The sequence below is a fragment of the Bos mutus genome, chromosome 3, assembly GCF_027580195.1.
Source record: "Bos mutus isolate GX-2022 chromosome 3, NWIPB_WYAK_1.1, whole genome shotgun sequence".
NCBI lineage: Eukaryota > Metazoa > Chordata > Mammalia > Artiodactyla > Bovidae > Bos > Bos mutus.
Window position 1 is genome coordinate 17,755,390 of NC_091619.1, and position 21,305 is coordinate 17,776,694.

Here is a 21,305-nt window from a genome sequence, read left to right on the forward strand (position 1 = left end):
GCTATTTGAAGGCAGAGCGAGTCCCTAAAATTCGTGGGTCTTGCCATTCTGGGACGGAGGCGCTGAGGAAGGGGCTGCCTCGTTCAACGTCTCCCTGTCTGTCTTCCCACTTGCCTTCCTGACATCAGTATTACTTTCCTTAGATCCTTTAGTCTTTAACTAGGAGGGGCTGGTGTCATCTCCAGCTGCCCCTGTGACAGCCCCTCCAGCACCCTCACCACCTCTCCCCAGAACCCCGAGTCCCTCCCCATCCTCTTTTTCTTCCACCCCCTACCCCCCAACAATGGTCTCTCCCGATGCTCTCTGGTGCGGGGGGGGCGGGGGAGGGCGGGGGGAGGGCGGAGGCGGGGCCGGAGCCCGTGGTGGGGCAGGTCTGCATTGCTGCTTCGCCTGGTACCCAGAGCAGACGCCGCTGCCGCCTGCCCCACTGCCGGGATCCCCGCCCTCACCCAGACTCCCTTATCTGGGGGACTCAGCCCAGGTGAGACCCCTCTCTCAGTTTCTCAGCTCCACCCCGCCCCGGGGCAGCAGCATCCTCGCCTTGCCTTGCAGCCATTTTATCCTCCGATGCTTTGCTTGTGGGGAGGGTGACCGTCCCTCATCAGGGGTGAGGGGATTGCTGGTGGTTTGAATGGACATTTATGGCGGTTGCTGTGCTGATCAGAGAAGGAAATATATATATTTATACATATATATGTGTGGAGGAGGGTTGTTTTTCTCTACCTTAACCAAGCCCATACTACTCTCCTCAGATATTAACGGGGGTGGGGGCTTGTAAGGTGGAATAGGGTTCCCTCAAACTCCAATTCCCAACTCTTCTTGTCCCCCGCCTCCACCTACCCACACCGACACCCCCCCGCCCCGCGTGATAGATGACCTTGGCTGGGGCGGGAGAATATGCTGCCTCAGTCTGTGCCCCTGGACTTGGGTTGCAGCGGGGGGAGGGGGCCGGGGGGAGGGGGCGGGGGGTGCAGTTGGGTTTGTGGGGTGTGTGTGGGGAGGCGGTTGGTGGAGGAAGGGCAGATGAAGGAGGGAAGAAAGGGAATGGTGAACGGAAATGTTGGGTAGATAGAGGTGGTGAACAACCAGGCTTGGGGGCACGGTTGGGGGTGGGGCTGGAGGCAGGCAGTCGCTCCGGGGTGGGGGGAAGGGGTGTTGAGTGTTGATGGGCACTAGTCCAGCAGCAGAATCAAGGGTGAGGGGAGGCGCTCGGAGAATGGGTTCAGTCAGTTCTAGGGACTCCGCTCTTACACCAGAGTGGGGCAGGATGGGGAGGGTCGCCGCGGATGCTGGCAGGGGCGGTCTCTATGCCTGTGCGCGTGAAGATCTCCCCTTGCATTCTGGTCCCTGCCACTCCGAATTCCTCCTCGGACATTCTCAGCTGACACCTTGATCTTTTCCCGTCAGAACTGTGGAGACTCCATCTTCCAAACCGTAGGGTAGTATGTAGGCAGGGGTAGTGCAGCCTTGGCTGTTCTGGTGTGGGGATCGAGGCTCAGTTACCCAGCAGTGGTGGGGAGGGGTGCTCCAGCACCTCTCTCCCCCACATCCATGAATGTTTTGATAAGTGATTGCTTTTTAATGACCTTGTCACCTGGGCTAGGGTGGGTTGGGAAATCCAGGTGGCTTCCAAAGTCAGGGGCTTTGATGGAGGTAAGGGGTTCTGAACCTCCCCACCCCACAACCAATCCTGGGCTGACTGAGTTATCCTGAGAGGAGGCCTTTGCTCAGAGTCTCCCGCCTCCCCCCATCCTCTGCAGAAAATCTCCCGGGCATGTTTTCCCATCAGGTGAAGCCAACAGACCTTAAAGGGCCCTGTAACCCTGAATCTTGTCTCCTTTAACCTCTACATCTCCGAGTCTGTCTCCCTCCCACAAGCTTAGCCACCCTGTGCTGCTTTGGGGGCTAAAAATAGCACCGCTTCCTCACCAGCTTGAAGAATTTGTCTTCTTTTTCTCCCTCCTGAGCTCCTGGGCTTGTTGGCCCTGGGGGAGCTGGCTGCTGAGCCTTCACATCCTGCTGTGGCTCCGGGGCCCTCTGTACCCTTCCGGTTCCTCTCAGGGGTGGAGAGTGTAAACAAACACCGAGCGTGGCTCCTCCTGGGCCCATCTGCCTGCGCCAGGGTTTGGGGGGAGATCCTAACTGGGAAGGAAAGGTGAGGCAAGCAAATTGCATGCAGAAAGGGGATTCCACTGTTCCCTCTCTCTAATGGGGGATGGTTTGGGCCTTGAACCACAAGGAAAGAAGGTGACATAGGGGTCACTGGTTCTGGTCATCGTGGTCTACTGCTCACATGTGACCTGAGGGCGTAGGGCTCTGCTTTGCCAGTGCTTCTTTCTGAACTACATAGCATTACTTACCCCTTCTGCCTGGGCCACCGTGTGTGTGTGTGTGTGTGTGTGTGTGTGTGTGTGTGTGTGTGTGTAAGTGTATGTGTGACATTTAATGAAGGCCCTGGATGGGTGGGAACAGAATGAAGCAGGATATTTTTAGGGGAATGATCTCTGATCAGAATCTAGTCCTGCTTCCTCTGCTTCTATGAAGGAAGAGGGGGTTCTCCCATGCTTGCCTCTGGAGGATGTCTTTTGTGGGGGAGGGGAGGTCCAAGCCCCTTTCATTCTATATCAGCTTCTACGCAATGCGGTATTTATGGACTCCCTTTTCCTTGACTCCTGGAGGAGCAGAAAGGATTAAGGGATTAGAAAAGGAAGCCATGGAGAAAGGAGGTACAGCTATAGACCTTAGATGTCCATGTTGGAAATGTGTTTGATTTTCCACCTCTACCCGGACCAGTGAAAGGGGGCCCATTTATGACATCCTGAAGGAAGGTGGCAAGCCAGTCATCACCTCTTTTTTAGATTTTGGTCTGCCCTTTTCTCCCCATGACCTCAGATTCCACGTCTCCCTTTTTGTGAGTCTTCCATTGTTTGTCTGGAGCAGACAATATAGGTCCAGCTGCTGGCATTTGTTTGAACACAGAGGGGTCTTGGGACTCTGTATTGGGAGGTTACAACAGCATCCAAATGTGACCCCCCCTGCTTTGCCCTTGATGCTTCTTTCACAGTTTTCAATCTAATAGGAAGGAAAGAAACTAATGGAAGGTCTGTTGTGAGATTAAATTATCGCATCAACTTGGAGAAATAGAGATTATTATCCCCAGTTTAAATATAAGGACTCTGAGGCTTAGAGATGTTCAGGAATCTGCTCAAGATCAGTTAGTAAATGGCAGAGCTGGAATTTCAACTTATGTCATCGGATTGTCATGCGCTTTGCACTGAACCAGCTCTCTCCTTGCCAGTATCCCTTTCTGCCATTCACCCTAAAGAGCATCCACAAGTGGCTTTTGTTCTAACGTCTTGTGAGGGAGTGGAGGTCATCTTACCACATTACTGTCACCACAAAGCGTAATAACTAATATTTACTCATCAGTTGTTATGTGCCAGGCACTATGGTAAAGAGCTTATACTCATTATGTCATTTAATCCTTACTTCCCCCTCTTAAATGAGAGGGAACTAAGGCTTTGAGGATCAGAGACATGCTCATGGTCACTTAGTAAGCTGTTGAAGCAGGAAGTCAAATCTAAGTCTGTCTGACTCTGGAAGCTGAGCTTTCACCCGCTGAGCTGCGTTGGGAGAAGACTCCTCCCTGTGAAGCCTACAACCATGGAACCTGAGGAAGGACCATGGAAGCCCCATCTTCAGATGCCATCAGTGGTCTGAAGACAACAGGTTGAAGGATTCAGTTGTCCTTCTTTACGTTCCCCCCAAGCTCTGCTCCCAGTAAGAAACCCAGACCAGACTAGAGAAGGGAGTTTTGGTTTCTCTATTTCCTGTTTTATCCTTGGCAGGTGGGTGGTAAAGCAAAGGGTCTGTTCTTGAAATGGGGCCAGGGATGAGGAGATGGGCTCTGGGTAGCTGATTGTGACTTTGGAGCAAATCCCATAGGTCTAGTCTCCAAGGTCAAAGTAAGGGACGTATACTGAATGGCCCATAGCAGGCCCAGACAGTCATCCTTTTTTCCTGAGTCGGGCTTGAGGCCAGCAAGCCATCATCCCTGTAACACAAGGCCCAGGTGGGGCTCTGGGTTGGCCGGAGCACTATATTGGCCCTCTTCAGTGTCTTAGGCCTCACAACCTCCTTTTTTCTCCCTCTCATCTTTTTCTAGATCTCCAGAGACTCCTGGAAGAGAAGTAGCAGCCTTTTCTGAGTTATCCTGGCTCCCCAGCTTAGCCTCCCCAACCTAGCTCCCCCTCCCCTTCCAGTACCCTCTCTCCCCCTCTTCCTTCCCAATGCATCCAACTGAACTGGGTGTAGGCCAAAGCTCTTCCCTCCCTTCCCCTCCTAAACCCTCACTGGCCAGATCCTATATTCTATTCTGTGCCCAGAGTTACTCAAACACACTTCATCTAAGTAACTCGGGGAAGTGGTCTTTCTGACTCCACGAGCCCTTGTGCAAAATCAGAGTAAGGAAGGGGGGAAGATTCGGTGAAGTAGTCCCAAAGCCCCATCATGGAAGAGGGCTTCAGAGACCGGGCAGCTTTCATCCGTGGGGCCAAAGACATTGCCAAGGAAGTCAAGAAGCATGCAGCCAAGAAGGTGGTGAAGGGTCTGGACAGAGTCCAGGATGAATATTCCCGGAGATCCTACTCCCGCTTTGAGGAGGAGGACGATGATGATGACTTCCCCGCCCCTGCTGATGGCTATTACCGAGGGGAAGGGGCCCAGGATGAGGAGGAAGGTGGTGCATCTAGTGATGCCACTGAGGGCCATGACGAGGATGATGAGATCTACGAGGGGGAATATCAGGGCATCCCCCGGGCAGAGTCTGGGGGCAAAGGCGAGCGGATGGCAGATGGGGCACCCCTGGCTGGAGTGAGGGGGGGCTTGGGTGATGGGGAGGGTCCCCCGGGGGGGCGGGGAGAAGCGCAGCGGCGGAAAGAGCGGGAAGAACTAGCCCAGCAGTATGAAGCCATCCTACGGGAGTGCGGCCATGGCCGCTTCCAGTGGACACTCTATTTCGTGCTTGGTCTGGCACTGATGGCCGATGGCGTCGAGGTCTTCGTGGTGGGCTTCGTGCTGCCCAGTGCTGAGAAAGACATGTGCCTGTCTGACTCCAACAAAGGCATGCTGGGTAAGACACGTTGCGCTCCAGCCCCATCCTGCCCCAAACTCTGGAAAACAGTTCTCTGTGCCTGAGAACTGCTCCTGTCCTCACCACTGCATTCCTGAGGATCCTGGTCCCAAGATACCCCTGGGAGGGCTCAGGGTTCCTCTGTCATGCTCTCCGCCTCCACTCCCCCCACCCTGACACCCTCCTCTAGAGGTTGGGTCATGGTGAGATTGCTTGTGCAAGAGAAAAGGCACATGGGCTGGGGCTTGGGCCTGTAATTGTGGGGTGTCTGCTTAGTTCTGTAGGAGATGGCTGTGATGGGATGGACCCCCATTTAATGTTTCTTCAAAGCCTTTCCTCTTGTTACCCTGATTATTTCCCCTCTTGGGGGGAACAAGAAGGCAGTATCCAAACCCCTTGATTTAAATGAGGAGAGTCAGTTTGGGGTGGTGGGGGGCTGGGAAGAATCCAGCCAGAGAAGCTGGTCACACTTGCTCTTCGTTAGCATTGGGAATGTTCAGGGGCCAGCGAGTGGTCTTTAATGGCCCTTCCTGATGGAGATCCCAAGGGAGGAAATCCCCTAGAAGGGGATCCCTCAGAAGGGATCAGGTCTTGCTCTGTCACCAAGTTGCCACGAGATCTTGGGCAGTTTCCTTCTCCCTCGGGCTGGGCTTCGGCCTGGGTAAAATGCAGAGTTTGGAGCAGATAACTTTTAAGACCAATTCCAACTCTGATTTTATGAAAGAAGAAAGGAACAGGGGAGTTTGGGGACCAGAAGTATTGGAACTGGAAGGAATAAAAAATGGATTTATATGTGGGCTTCCGTGGTAGCTCTGTAAAGAATCTGCCTGTAATGCCGGAGACTGGGGTTTGATCTCTGGGTCGGGAAGTTACCCTGGAGAAGGAAATGGCAACCCACTCCAGTATTCTTTCCTGGAGAATTCCAGGGACAGAAGAGCCTGTGGGCTACAGTCCTTAGGGTCGCAAAGAGTTGGACACAACTGAGCGATTTTCACTTTCACTTTTGTGTGTGTGTGATTTCCTGGGAGGATTGAAGGAATGGAGCCTCTTTCCCAGGGAACATGAGAGACACCTCCTGCCGCTTGGAGGGCATCAAATAGAGAGGCTAGAGGGGATCCTGGGAGGGTCTGGGAATCTAGGCAGATCCATTTCTCATTCCAGGCAAGCTAGAGATGGGGGTATTGTGTATGCGTGTGTGTGTGTGTGTGTGAGAGACAGCAAGAGAGTAAGAGCGAGCAATAAGGAATGAGAGGGAAAGAAAGGAGAATTCTAGGGCTGTCCCATGTCTGCATCTCTGCCTTTGAACCTCCAGGCTGCAGAGATGACCTTCCATCTTTGCTCATGTAATGCATCCTCTCTCACTTGATCTCATCTCTGGGTAGACTTAGCTCCTACAAGTCCTTCAGATCCTCTGTCCATGCTGCTGCAGTTTCAGCTCATTTAAATGTCTGGCGAGTGGGAGAACCTTAGTGTGTCTGCTCATATCCCTTCTGCCTCTGTTCTCTTCCTTCAGGCCTCATTGTCTACCTGGGCATGATGGTGGGAGCCTTCCTCTGGGGAGGGCTGGCTGATCGGCTGGGTCGAAGACAGTGTCTGCTCATCTCACTCTCAGTCAACAGTGTCTTCGCCTTTTTCTCATCTTTCGTCCAGGGTTATGGCACTTTCCTTTTCTGCCGTCTCCTTTCTGGGGTCGGGTGAGTGTTCCCCTCGTGAGTCCCTGGAAGGCAGGGCTGCGCCTTGGTTGCTGTTATACCTCTAGGGCCCTACATAGTGCCAGGCACACCAGCTATACCTCAAATATGTGTGAACGGAATGAATGAAATCCTCTCCCTTCAGGCCAGTTTCTCCCTGTCCAGGACCTGTCTACTATCTGTCCAGATTGTCATTCCATATCTGGTTCACTCCCGAGTCCTCCACCCTACCTTTTAGTCCCATTCTGAGCCTGGTTCCCTCAAGAGACCCAGTAGGGCTCAACTTCACCACTGGGTATCTGTGGTTATCCCCTTCCCAGAGCATAAATATTTCCTGCATTCAACAACAAACCTTGTTCATACCCACACCTGCCAGAACTCTGAATGCCTGAGCCACCCAACTTCTACACTTCCTCTGCCACCTGCATGTCCCCTTTGCATAGTCTCCCAGCTCTCTTCTGGCCTGCTTCCTCAGATTCCTCTTGCTCTTCTTCCTTTGGGATTTCCCCTCTTTTCTGAATATCGGCTCTCCCTTCCAACTCTGTAGTCATCTTCAAGATTCAATGTTTGTTCCTTCTCATTCCCTGAGACGTGCCTGCCTGTTTCCTAGGATCCCAAGGGTCCCAAGACAAAGGATCCTAGGGTCCCAAGGATGGGTGCCTGATGGCTGGTGGTGAGGGAGCTTATAGGGCATGGTGGTGAGGAGTTTCTCTTTAAAAGGTTCAGAAGATGAAAGGGACTTGGGGATCCAGAGCGCTGGGGTATGGAATCAGGAATATAGCCATTTTCCAACGCTGAATTCTTGCAATGCCCTTCAGGATCGGAGGGTCCATCCCCATCGTCTTCTCCTATTTCTCGGAGTTTCTGGCACAGGAGAAACGTGGGGAGCATTTGAGCTGGCTCTGCATGTTTTGGATGATTGGTGGAGTGTACGCAGCTGCTATGGCCTGGGCCATCATCCCCCACTATGGTGAGCAGCCCCCAGAAAATGTACCCCAGACTCTGTCTCTCCTCTCCTGTGCTCCCTATGGTAGGACCCTACAGCCTCTGGCCTCTCTGCTGACGCTGTGACTCTGTCCTTGCCAGGGTGGAGCTTTCAGATGGGGTCTGCTTACCAGTTCCACAGCTGGAGGGTCTTTGTCCTCGTCTGCGCTTTCCCTTCTGTGTTTGCCATTGGGGCTCTGACCACACAGCCTGAAAGCCCCCGTTTCTTCCTGGAGGTGAATGGGGCTGGGGCTGGGCTCGGGGGTGGGCAACAGGGGCTCCTGCATTCAAACACCCACCATGGGCTGGGTCTGGTCCACGTGGCAGCCTTCCTTTCCTAGGGTCCAAGGTCTGGGGGGCCTTGATCTCACTTCCTTTGTCTTAGAATGTATTTCCAGAGGAGTTCTGTGGGTGTTAAAACCAGAGGACCTGCTTCACCATGGGTGGCTTAGGGTTTTGCAGGCAGGGGTCCTGACCCTGGCCCTGACTTTACGGTTCAAAAGAGGATCCTACAGCCCACCCCCTCCCACTTTATCCTGACCCAGCAGGGTGAGGACGCTCCTCCTGCTCTGACTACATACTCACGGACCATCTTCATTTCCCTCGTTTTCAGTTTCTCTTTCCATTGTGCCAAGGGATCCCCAACTCTTGCCCAAGCCTGGTTATCTCTTGCTGTGCTCCCCCTTGGGCTCTTTGGGAGTGCTTGGTGGGTGTGCCCCTAGGTCAGGTTGAGAGAGGGGGATCTGTAGCCCTGGGTCAGGGAAGGGCTGACCCAGATGTGGGGATTGTTTCTGTGGCTCTAGAATGGGAAGCATGATGAGGCCTGGATGGTACTGAAGCAGGTCCATGACACCAACATGCGAGCCAAGGGGCATCCTGAGCGAGTCTTCTCGGTAAGCCACAGTCTTCCACGTGCCCACACCTGGCCCCTCCCTGGACTCCTCCCCCGACTCACGCCCACCTTCCTAGGCCGCACTGAGATCTCAGTGGGATCTCTCAGGGTATCATGTCTCCCTCCCATTTCCCACTCTGCTACCGCAGGAGAAACTGGGGTACTTGGAAGGGCTGGAAAGTACAGACTAAGTGACTGCTCACTCCTTCTTTTGACCCCAGGTAACCCACATTAAGACAATTCATCAGGAGGATGAGTTGATTGAGATCCAGTCTGACACAGGGGCCTGGTACCAGCGCTGGGGGGTCCGGGCCTTGAGCCTGGGAGGGCAGGTAATGAGGGCGGGGATGGTGGAGAGGTGGAGAGGAGGGCAGGGCTGGAGCTTGGGGGTGGGGGTGATGCGTGAACTGGAGGGAGCTGGTAGGGGCAGAAAAACTGGGATCTGGAGGTGCTAGAACTACTGGCTGGCAGCCGCTGTATGACTTTGTCCTATTCCGCCTAGGTCTGGGGGAATTTCCTCTCTTGTTTTGGTCCAGAATACCGCCGCATCACTCTGATGATGATGGGTGTGTGGTTCACCATGTCATTCAGGTGAGGAGCTGGGTGGGGTGGGTCGGAAGTGCTGGATGTGATGGTCTGTGGGTTGGGAGAGAGGTGGAGAAAATGGAAATGAAGGGGATGAATAATGAGGGAAGGTGCTGTTTGGATCCCCTCTGATAGTCCACCCGGCTCCTCTACCTCACTCCTTAATCCAACAAACTTATATTATAGGCAGAACAGTATTAAGTTTCTGTTCTGTGCCAGGTACTCTGCTGGGATGGAATAGATGTGGTCTCAGTCCTCATGGAATTTACATCTTGGTCTAGGAGCTAGACAAACTAGCTGTAATAAGGAGTGCCCTGGTGGGAGATGTGCACTGGGAACAGGCTTCCCAGCCCAGATTGCTGGTAGGCTGGAGAGGGGATCTAAGTCCTGAAGGAGGAATAGGAGTTAAGCTGAGGGTGGGATGGAGAGACTGTTTTACACAAAAGGTAGAGCAAATGCCTGGGAGGTAAGAAGTAATAGGCAGGAGGGTTAGAAGAACCTGAAGTCCCACAGAACCACAGCAGTTGGTGAAAGATGAGATGAGGTGAGAGATGAGGCTGGGGAGGTGAGCATGGTCCTAACATGGGCTGACTCCTCTGTTTCTTTCTCCTTCTGGACTGTGTGGTTCTAATCCATGAGCCCTGATTCCATTGCCCTTGACGCTTCAGCTACTATGGCCTGACTGTCTGGTTTCCCGACATGATCCGCCATCTCCAAGCGGTGGACTATGCAGCCCGCACCAAAGTGTTCCCTGGGGAACGTGTGGAGCACGTGACTTTTAACTTCACCTTGGAGAATCAGATCCACCGAGGGGGACAGTACTTCAATGACAAGTATGTGGGGATCTTTGAGCTTCACCCCTTCCACCCCTCCTACCCTTTGCCTTTTTTGTGAGTCTGGGGGTTCAGAGACAAGCTGTTTGGGGGCAAAGACCCGTGGTTCTTCTCAACCCTGCAGCTTCCTGTCTTACTTCACTGTTACTTCACGAGTGTTGGAGGAGGGTGTAAGAATGAGGGGAAGGTGGCTTTCATCATCCTGGCTTTACAGGTTCATTGGGCTACGTCTGAAGTCAGTGTCCTTTGAGGACTCCCTGTTTGAGGAGTGTTACTTCGAGGATGTCACATCCAGCAACACATTTTTCCGCAACTGCACGTTCATCAACACCGTGTTCTATAACACTGGTAAGGTGGGATGGCTAGAGGCTGACAGACCAAAGGATTGGGTGGACCCTGAGCTGGAGAAAGGGAACCTTCTTCATTCCCTAACTCAGGGTTCTCAAGCTGAGCTCTTCAGAGCCTTGGAGGTAATAGGGGGGTCTGTTAGTTACTACTAACAATTACAACAATCTAATGGTAATTGATCATTTTTCTGTAATAAGTAGAACATCTGACGAAAACATCAAGTTTGTTTGCTTTTGGCTAGAATTGAAACAACTCAATATTGTGATATTAATGCACTTTTGAAGAGGGCAAAATCATTCAAAAGAGCAGCCTTGGGAAAAAAAGAAAAACAATCCTTTTCTTTAACAGGGATTGTCAAACTATATGCACATGAAATGCTGGTTTTGTGAGCTAGACTCAGGTTTCCCACCTCTAAATGGGGTGCTGAATGAGTTTTCCTATCTTGCAGAAAAAAAATGGATAGGATTCTAAGGCTTTTTAATATTTGCTCAGTAATTTGTCCTAAACTTATGGCTCTGCTACTGCTTAGAGTAGACAAAAAGAATGAACAAGAAATCAGTAGACATCATTAGGAGAAAACATAGCAACAGCCAAGCACACTGTTTCATTTGGTAAACTATGGTCATTTTGTGGCACAAAAGGATCCTAGCTCCTATGGTGTTTTGCCATAGTGTTCTGACTGATTCTGAGAGCCCCACCTGCTAAACCCCTCAAAGGCAGAGCCCTGAGCATAAGCAATAGCAGCCTCCCTCTCACATGTGCCATGATTGTCTGCCTGTCTTGGTCTTCGCCCCCAGACCTGTTTGAGTACAAGTTTGTGAACAGCCGTCTGGTGAACAGCACATTCCTGCACAACAAGGAGGGCTGCCCCCTGGACGTGACGGGGACGGGTGAAGGCGCCTACATGGTGTATTTTGTCAGCTTCTTGGGGACGCTGGCTGTGCTTCCTGGGAACATTGTGTCTGCTCTGCTCATGGACAAGATTGGCAGGCTCCGAATGCTTGGTAAGGGGGAGAGGCTGGGTGGCGGTGTGTCAGAACTGACTAGGAGGCCAGGGGAGGGCATGGCGGTCACTGGGCTTCTCACCTTAGTCTGCGGAAAGCTTAGCCAGAGAAGGGTCTGTGTCTCACGTCTTCTCCTTGGAGGGAGTGGGGGGAGGTGGGGGCTGCATGACCAGGCGGGGTCTGGTGAGGAAGCTCCTCTGGGGATAGGAGGTGGGCAGAATAGCAAGTCTAGGATACAGGCTTTGGGGTCATGGGTTTTGAATCTCAGCTCCACTGCATTTTAGGTAAGTTACTCACCTCTGTGAACCCAGCTGTCTCATCTGCAACATGGCAGGGATGACAGTACCTCTTAGGAGGCTGACTTATTAGTAATGTATGTAAACCATCCAATTGTTTGGTGCATAGCTTGCACCGAGGAATGGTTGGTACTGATACTGTTAATAAAAAGACAATGTAGGTGAGGTTGGAGATGAGGGAGAAGCCTTCCTTTTGGGTACCCTGGCAAAGAAAGTGTCTCATCCTGGTCGAAGGGACAGAGTGGGCTGTGGGTGGCTTTCATCATGGCCACGCTCATGCTGCTTTCTTCCTCCCTGGCTCCAGCTGGCTCCAGCGTGATGTCCTGTGTCTCCTGCTTCTTCCTGTCTTTCGGGAACAGTGAGTCCGCCATGATCGCTCTGCTCTGCCTTTTCGGGGGGGTCAGCATCGCATCCTGGAACGCGCTGGACGTGTTGACTGTTGAACTCTACCCCTCGGACAAGAGGTAACAGGCGTGTGGTGGGGGCAGGGCAGCAGGTTTAGGGCTCAGAGGGCAGGACAGAAACGGGGTGAGGAAGGGGGCTGATGGGGAAGGCATCTTTAGGGGTAAAAGGGTACATATTCCCCTTGAGTTTCTCTTCTAAAAGCTGGTAGCATTTTTTTTTTTTTAAGCTGGTAGCTTTTATATTCACTCCTTGAAGTCTTAACTATTAACCTAATTTTTTGGTGTCCCTTCCCCCTTGCCTCCCAATTTATCTGTATTCCCTGGTTTGTACCCCTCCTCTCTAATTGCTCCATTCTTCCTCTCCCTCTTGGACACTGCTGGCCCTCTCCTTTACCTGCCCCTCTTCCCCCACAAATCCTCCCATGCCCCGTCCTTTGTCTCCCTCCCCGGCCCCTCCATCTCATTTGCTGTGCTGGGGGACTCCTGAGCAGAACCACAGCCTTCGGCTTCCTGAATGCCCTGTGTAAGCTGGCAGCTGTGCTGGGGATCAGCATCTTCACGTCCTTTGTGGGAATCACCAAGGCTGCCCCCATCCTCTTTGCCTCCGCTGCCCTTGCCCTCGGGAGTTCTCTGGCCCTGAAGCTGCCCGAGACCCGGGGGCAGGTGCTGCAGTGAGGGAATCTCGGGCTTTGCTGGGTGGCAGGCACACTGTGAGACCAACAATTCCCTCTTCCCGTTCCCTGCCCTGCCATCCTGGCTGCCAGAGCCCTCGTTCCCCGCCTCCTGTTTAGTGTCTTAGCCATGTATGCGTGAGTGTGTGTGTGTATGTATGTGTGTGCATGTGTGAGACCCCGTGGGCAGGGACTACCGGGAAGGCTCCTCCATCCTAGATTTGGGGTGTAGCTCTGTTTCCCACCTCCTACCACCCCTGACTTTGCACAAGAGAAGGCTTGGCCCCACCCTTCTCCCCCAGTGTTAGTGAGAGGCCCTTGCTCTTCCCAGCTCCTGGGGCTTTTCCCCCTTATTCCCTCTGCCTGGGCTCTGGCGGAAACCACAAGCAGGTGGTTATGCAGGGGGCTAGGGCTTGATATAGACCATGGACCAAAAGAACTTAGAGTTGGAAGGGCCTAGAGTGCCCTCTCATGCCTCCTGTTGGATGCTGGGAAAGTAGCAATAAACCTCAGCCCCCTGGCCTCCAGTTCCCCCTCAATTTGGGCTACAAGCCTGAATTTTATGAAATTAGCTTTCTGATTCTTATTTATTTATATATTAAGTTCTGAGGCAGCTCAGCAGGACTGTGTGTGTGTGAATGCTTGTGTACACTTATGTATGTGTGTGTGTGTGTGTGTATGTGTGTGCTGTGGGGTGGGGGTGTCATTATACTGTCCTAAAATACAAGCCAAGGGTAATTTCAGTGGACACACACACAGGTACCTGCTCCCCACAGTACCTCCCCTAATCTTGTTTCTGAGCCTGGCCTGGGTGGCAGGAGCCTCGGCAGGCTGGGAGAAGAGTCTCACAGTCTAGGAACAGCCAAGGGCACCTGACAAAGTTCATCTCCTCCCCATCTCTCAAGAAGCACAGGCCTCCTCTGGAGTGAGAGGCTCTCCCTACACAGCACAGACGGGAACAGCACAGCTGCCCTCCCACCTCGACTGTCTCCTCACCGGCAGAGGAGCAGGGGAGGGGAAGAAACCAGTATGTGGTCAAACCAGCAGATCAAAAGCACAAGGAGCTGGGGTAGGGCAGGAACCGGGCTTTCCTAGCAACTCCTGCACAGTGGGAAGAGTTTCAGCAGTAAGCCAGGGACCCCTAATGCAGGACCAGAAGCCTCAGTTTCCTCATCTCACCCTCCCCACAGGATAGCCCGTGTAGGTTAAGCTGCCCCTGCCCCCCGCCCCCGCCCCGTGTGGTTGCTTTCTTGGGTGCCCCCGTCCTCCACCCCCAACACTGTAGCTGTGATGTGTTGTAGTTTTTAGCTGTTTGTAAATGTTAAAAAGTTAAAAGGAAAAAAGTGAAAACAAACAAAAAAAGAAAATCCAAATTCAGCCGCCTCATGCTGCGTCTGGTGCCCCCACCCTATGGTCACTCCCATTTTGTAAAAGTGAACCAGGTGGTGACTGTTTAACTCTCTGATGTCTGTGCTCAAAGAACTGCCTTCTCCAGTGCCCAGTGTATGAGTGTGCACCCTCTCTCTTCACCCTTCACTTGCTGGACGCAGCCCTCTCCCCTGCACCTCCCTGGAGGGACCCATCCATCTCCCTTACTCTCCTGGGGAACCCTAAATCCAACTCTGTTGATGTAAAAAAAAATAAATGAAAAATACTGATGAAAAATAAAAAGGAAACAAATCCTTCAAACCTAAAATGGCTATGTCTGCTTCTTCGCCTCTACCTACATCCAACTTTGTTCAGCCTCCTGAGGCAGAAGATGGTGAGCTGGAAAAACAACTCCTTTCTCCAAACTGAAGGCCAGAGTAACACGATGCATCACATTTACTTCCTGAGTTGGCCTCTATGCTGACCTTTCCACTTTTATAGATAGAGGGTCCTCATAGTCTCCTAGTTTCGAAAACTTGGGGTAATGTCCTACAACTTAATAGCAAAACAACTAATAACCTGATTTAAAAATGGGCTAAAGACTTGAGTAGCCATTTTTCCAAACACATAAAATGACCAAGAGGTACTGTTCAGTCGTATCTGACTTCTTTGCAACCCCATGCAGAGCAGCACGCCAGGCTTCCCGTCCTTCATTATTGCCCAGTTTGCTCAAACTCACGTCCATTGAGTCGATGCCATCCAACCCTCTCATCCTCTGTTGCCTTCTTCTCCTGCCCTCCATCTCTCCCAGCAACAGGGTCTTTTGCAGTGAGTCGGCTTTTCACATCAGGTGGCCAGTAGGTATATATGTATATAAAAAATGCTCAATGTCACTAATCATCAGGGAAGTACAATAAAAACCTTAATGAAATACCACCTCATACCTGTCAGGATAGCTATTTATATATATATATATATATAATTTATATAATATATTTTATATATATATATATATATATATATATATATATAATATAGTGAGTGAAGTCGCTCAGTCATGTCCGACTCTTTATGACCCCACGGACTGTAGCCTACCAGGCTTCTCCATCCATAGCATTTTCCAGGCAAGAGTACTGGAGTGGGTTGCCATTTCCTTCTCCAGGGGATATTCCCGATCCAGGATCAAACCCAGGTCTCCGGGATGGCAGGCAGATGCTTTACCCTCTGAACCACCAGGGAAGCCCCAAATAATATATATATTATATAAAGTATTACTGAAGATGGGGAGATATTGGAACCCCTGCACACTGTTGGTGGGAATACAAAATGGTGCAACCACTCTGGAAAATACAGAAGTTTCTCAAAAATAGAACTACCATATGATCCAGCAATCCCACTTCTGGGTATTTACCCAAAAGAACTGAAATCAGGATCCTGGAGAAGTGTTAGGACTCTCATGTTCATTGCAGCATTATCACAATAGCTAAGATGTGGAAACAACCTGAATTGACAAATGCCTGGATAAGGAAAAATTAATATATACAAACAATGAAATACTCGCCAGCCTTAAAAAAAGGAAATTCGGCTGTGATAAATCATGAGGACGTTATGCTAAGTGAAATAAGCCAGCCACAGAAAGATAAATATGCATGATTCTACTTATATGAGTTATCTATAATAGCTGAATAGAATCAGTGGGATGTTGGCTGCTAGGGGCAGGATGGGGTGGAGGGGAGAGGGAAGTAGGGAATTATCAATCAACAGACCTTAAGTTTCAGCTAAGCAAGATGATTAAACTCTAGAGATCTGCTGTATGACATTGTACTTGTAGTCAGTGATAATGTATCATACACTTAAACATTTGTTAAGAAGGCAGATCTCATATTAAGTTTTTGCTATAATAAAATAATATTCACAAAAACAAATTTAAAAAAATCTAAAAACTCCACAAATGAAAACAAATAAAAACTTGGGAGTGATATTTCTTGAGAACAGAACCAACTTCACTCCAAATCCTTTTGTGTTTTTTTAAAATATAGATTCCAGATTCCATTCTTGATTTGTGGATTCAGAATCCTTTTTTTGGAAAAGAGGTGACCTAGAATCCATATTTTAAACAAGCTCCCTTGGGAATTCTTACCTGTGAAGAAATCTAAAAACCCTGCCTGAGGGTTACCATTGACTCCCCTCTCACTGAAGTCCATTTCAGTTCTAATCAAATCCTTTTGGTTTTTTAAAAATGATAGCTCTCAAATCAACTCCTTCCTTTCCATTTCAACAGCTAACCTCTCAGCCAAAGTTCTGCCTTCACCATTGGTTACTCTCCATGCCTCCAATTCCCTATGACAACCGACTAACATCACTGCCCCCAAATGCTCTTTGCCATCCTTTTCTCAAAACTCTTCAATGATGACTCCCTACCGCCCAACCAGATGCAGTCTAAACTCCTTAGCCGGAAATGGTGGATAAATGTTAACCAAGCCTTTTCTTTACTAAGTTCGATCTCTACACAGAGATCATCAGAAAATTGCTTATCTAGACATTACTTGTTCCCCTCAGAATTATGACAACGTTTGGAAGGCTCATAAGAAAAAGGGCTTTGTAAAGTTTTCTCCATCTTCTATACTCATTTCCTAGGTTATAATCTTTTCACTGCTTTAGTGTTTGTTTTTTTAAAGATTTTTTTCCTCATGAGAAATGCAAATCCTTTTGGAAATGGACAGGTTGTTAGAAAGCCAAACATCCCCTAAGTTTGAAGTTCAAACGCATCCGTAATTGCTGTTTTGTCCAATAACTCTGCCCAGTCCAGCTTCTTTGCCCTTGCTTGGGCTCTTTCCCCTGTTAGCAGCAACTTTCCTCTCTTTTCTGGCTTAACGAAGCTCTTTCTGACTACGCCTAGGCTTCAAGTATCTTTCTTTTCAGAAGAACATCTGTAGCACTGACAGCAGGCCATTAACACCACTGCAATTCACCTCATATGATAATTTCTCTTTTAATGTACAGGATTACTAGTAACTTATATAAAGTCTGGCGATTCCCTAGTCACAATTTAAAATGAAAACAACTGGGCAGCTTTTCCTGAATAGTAGGGATTGTCCCCTCTTCTTAGCTTAACCTTAACGTGAAATGAATTACTCTCTCCTGAGAATAGGCATATGCTGGTTAAACGGGCATATTACATTACTCGTTTCTAACAAATACCAGACTGTATTAAATGGAAGAAAGCCCCAGTAGTTTATTCTCACGAAACCCGCTTGAATCCTGGTCCTCCCTCTCTCCAAGTCCAGGGTTAGTTTCGACTTTTCTTGCTCCCACCTAGGCAGGGGGGGCTTGTGTCTAGTTGAGGGTTCTCTTTCCATTGGGCGGGGGTCCGCGCCTGTATGGCCAGGGCGTGGACTGGCCCAGCCAGCTCTTCTGACAGAGCCGCATGGACCAGCCGATGCCTTTGTAGCGGGCTCAGTCCCTCAAAGCGAGAGCTCACCACCGCCACGCGGAAATGGGTCTCACTGCCCGGTGGGACCGCGTGGCCGCCGCTCTCATTACGCAGCTCCAGCACTTCGGGGTTCAGGGCCTGCTCCAACTTCGTGCGAATGGCAGCCTCGACGGGACCGATGACCCCTGATCCCGCACTGCCCCGGGACATACAGACGCGGCTGGCCATGGAGAACAGGCGTACGACCAGCTGCCCACTCAGCATCGGCTACGGCAGAGACAAAGACGGGAGCAGTGAGGGTCAGGGCCTCGCTCTTGGTACCAGCGTCTCAAACACCCTAGCCCCCGCCTCCGGCCAACGTCCACCCTGGGAGCCCGTCTAGACGCCAGTGAGATGCGAGGCACCGCCCCTCTCCTCTGTGTGACGTTGGGAGATTGTGGCCTCCGCCGAGAGCAGCTGAAGGGCGGCGATGATTAGAGAGAGCCCGCGCTTCTAAGGGTTTTCGCAAAGAATGAGCTGGAGGTTCCAAGAGTAGGGTATGTGCAACTCCGGGCTTTTGGTTGAGCCGCTGTCCCTGTGCCCCCTCCCTGAACCCCAAACTGGACCCTTTCTACCTCGTACTCAGGCTTGGCTACCGCAGTTCCCTCTCTGGGACGGAACTCCTGACAAGCCGGGCGAATGCAGATCTCGCGTCCAGAGGCACTCTGGGAAATGGAGTTCTCGCTACGCGATAGACCAGGCAGGTGAGGGCTCCCGGGAACTGTAGTCTCTGTTTGTCTCTTGAGGTCGTGCGTGCGTACGTGTATGCTCAGTCTCTTTAGTGGTGTCTTTGCGACTCTTTGCGTCCCTAAGGACTGCAGACCGCCAAGTTCCTCTGTCCATGGGGTTCTCCAGGGTAGACTGTTGGAGCGGGTTGCCGTGCCCTTCTCCAGGGGATCTTCCCCATCCAGGGATGGAACCCAGGTCTCCCGGAATAGCAGCAGTAGCAGTGTTTGTCGCTCAGTCGTGTCCGACTCTTGGAGACCCCATGAACTGTAGCCCGCCAGGCTCCTCTATCTAGCCCAACACTTTTATATACAAGAAAATGGAAGTCCATTTCCTTTATCGAATACATAATTATTGTGCGCTGCTGCTGCTGCTGCTGCTGCTAAGTCACGTCAGTCGTGTCCGACTCTGTGAGACCCCATAGACAGCAGCCCACCAGGCTCCCCTGTCCCTGGGATTCTTCAGGCAAGAACACTGGAGTGGGTTGCCATTTCCTTCTCCAATGCATAAAAGTGAAAAGTGAAAGGGAAGTCGCTCAGTCGCGACCCCATGGACTGCAGCCCACCAGGCTCCTCTGTCCATGGGATTTTCCAGGCAAGAGCACTGGAGTGGGGTGCCATTGCCTTCTCCATATATATAAATATATAGGCTTTCCCGGTGGCCCAGTGGTAAAGAATCCACCTGCTTATGCAGGAAATGCAAGAGACTCGGGGTTTGATCCCTGGCTGGGGAAGCTACCCTGAAGTAGGAAGTGGCAACCCACTCCAGTATTCTTACCAGGATAATTCCGTGGACAGAGGAGCCCGGTGGTCTACAGTCCATAGGGTAACAAAGAGTTGGACATGACTGAGTGACTGAACATGTACTTTATGTATACCTGTATACTTAAAAAGTGTATTTGTATACTTTTTCAGAAAATAAATTGCAGATAGCATGACATTTCATCCCTAGGTACTCTAATACATATCTCCTCCTAATAAAAGGGATATTCTCTTATAGAAAAATACCCTTATCACACTAAAAAAATTTTTTTAACATAATGTCAATTGCAAGGTTAGTATAATGAACACCCCATTTATCCTTCATCTATATTTACTAACACTTTTCCATATTTGCTTTTTAATCTCTTTGAATATGTGTATCAGTTCAGTTCAGTTCAGTTCAGTCGCTCAGTCATGTCCGACTTTTTGTGACTCCATGAATCGCAGCACGCCTGGCCTCCCTGTCCATCACCAACTCCTGGAGTTCACTCAGACTCATGTCCATCGAGTCGGTGATGCCATCCAGCCATCTCATCCTCTGTCGTCCCCTTCTCCTCCTGCCCCCAATCCCTCCCAGCATCAGACTCTTTTCCAATGAGTCAACTCTTCGAATGAGGTGGCCAAAGTACTGGAGTTTCAGCTTTAGCATCATTCCTTCCAAAGAACACCCAGGACTGATCTCCTTCAGAATGGACTGGTTGGATCTCCCTGCAGTCCAAGGGACCCTCAAGAGTCTTCTCCAACACCACAGTTCAAAAGCATCAATTCTTCAGCGCTCAGCTTTCTTCACATATGTGTATACATAATAAAAATAAAAACTGTTACCATTTTTGTTGAATCATTTGAGAGTTGAAAATCTTTATACTTCATTGCTGTATACTTCAGCATATATCTTCTAAGACAAGGACATTTTCCTATATAACCACAATACCATTACCACACCTAAGACATTTAACATTTGTTCAATACTATTATCTAATATACAGTTGATATTCAAATCTCCCCAGTTGTCTCATTAGTGCCTTTATTTTTTGAAAGTCAGTCAAGGATCATGCATTGCATTTAGCCATCTTTAAATCTGTATTTTGCAAAGTTCCTTGGCTTCAGTGTGAGAACTATAAAGGAGGTAATGACACAAGCAGGAAGACCAGTTTAGAGGTTTGTGTAGCAATCTAGGTGAGAATGTTGATGTCTTGGACCATGGTGGTGGTGGAGGTGGAGACGGAAAGAAATTGTGGGTAATTATGGGAGGGACAGTATGAAGGATAATTATCAGCTTTGGGCATCAAGATGGATGGCATTTGTTCCCTAAGATACAGAATTTTGGAAGAAGGGTTGGAAGGGTGGGGAAGGGGGAGATTGGTGTCCAATTCTTTTTGGACTTGAGTTTGTAGTGTCTTTATGATATCCAAGAAGAGATGTCATGTTGGATATATGGTTCTGTGTGTGTATGCATTTTATTTTTAACTTTTTCTTAAGTGCTTTCAGAGCTACAGAAATTACAAATAACTACAAATAGTACAAATAATTCTGTATACCGCTCACCCTGATGCCCACATTATCCAAATATTAACATTTTATCATGATTGCTTTATTTCTTATCTAACTACACATATATAATTTTTTTCTGAACCATCTGAGAGTAAGCTTCAGAGATAGAGCCCATTTACCTCTAACTACTTGCAATGGTTAATTTTAAGTGTCAACTTGACTGGGCCACAGGGTGCCCAGATATTTGCTCCTGCTGCTAAGTCGCTTCAGTCGTGTCTGACTCTGTGTGACCCCATAGACGGCAGCCCACCAGGCTCCCCTGTCCCTGGGATTCTCCAGGCAAGAACACTGGAGTGGGTTGCCATTTCCTTCTCCAATGCATGAAAGTGAAAAGTGAAAGTGAAGTTGCTCAGTCGTGTCCAACTCTTAGCGACCCCATGGACTGCAGCCCACCAGGCTCCTCCATCCATGGGATTTTCCAGGCAAGAGTACTGGAGTGGGGTGCCATTGCCTTCTCCAGCCCAGATATTTGGGCAAATGTTATTCTGGATGGTTTTGGATGAGATTTAAATTGGTAGACTGAGTAAAGCCGATTGCCCTCCCTGTTGTGGCTGGGTCTCATCCAATCAGTGAAAAGCCTGAACAGAA

At 50.0% G+C, this 21,305-nt stretch overlaps 2 protein-coding genes and 1 long non-coding RNA gene across 6 annotated transcripts; 2 read left to right on the forward strand and 1 right to left on the reverse strand.

The window, feature by feature from the left end:
• Window positions 1–346: 346 nt before the first annotated feature.
• On the forward strand, window positions 347–14,527 carry SV2A (synaptic vesicle glycoprotein 2A). Its single transcript, XM_005894873.3, has 13 exons — window positions 347–481; window positions 4,166–5,131; window positions 6,645–6,825; window positions 7,641–7,792; window positions 7,909–8,042; window positions 8,610–8,699; window positions 8,920–9,030; window positions 9,201–9,289; window positions 9,952–10,116; window positions 10,331–10,464; window positions 11,262–11,468; window positions 12,069–12,228; window positions 12,660–14,527. The coding sequence occupies exons 2-13, from the start codon at window positions 4,510–4,512 to the stop codon at window positions 12,841–12,843; spliced, it is 2,229 nt and encodes a 742-aa protein (XP_005894935.1). The 5' UTR covers window positions 347–481; window positions 4,166–4,509; the 3' UTR covers window positions 12,844–14,527.
• Window positions 14,528–17,171: 2,644 nt separating this feature from the next.
• BOLA1 (bolA family member 1) lies at window positions 17,172–18,366 on the reverse strand. The gene is made up of 2 exons (XM_005894872.3): window positions 18,255–18,366; window positions 17,172–17,907 (listed from the first exon to the last, which is right to left on the reverse strand). Exon 2 carries the CDS (start codon window positions 17,902–17,904, stop codon window positions 17,497–17,499), a length of 408 nt encoding a protein of 135 aa, XP_005894934.1. The 5' UTR covers window positions 17,905–17,907; window positions 18,255–18,366; the 3' UTR covers window positions 17,172–17,496.
• On the forward strand, window positions 18,054–20,027 carry LOC138987194 (uncharacterized). Of its 4 annotated transcripts, none has more exons than XR_011463596.1 (3): window positions 18,054–18,176; window positions 18,266–18,383; window positions 19,551–20,027. It is a non-coding gene; the product is annotated as an uncharacterized lncRNA (long non-coding RNA). The 4 variants fall into 4 exon arrangements; XR_011463597.1 differs by having other exon boundaries at window positions 19,556–20,027; XR_011463598.1 differs by having other exon boundaries at window positions 19,614–20,027.
• Window positions 20,028–21,305: the final 1,278 nt, after the last annotated feature.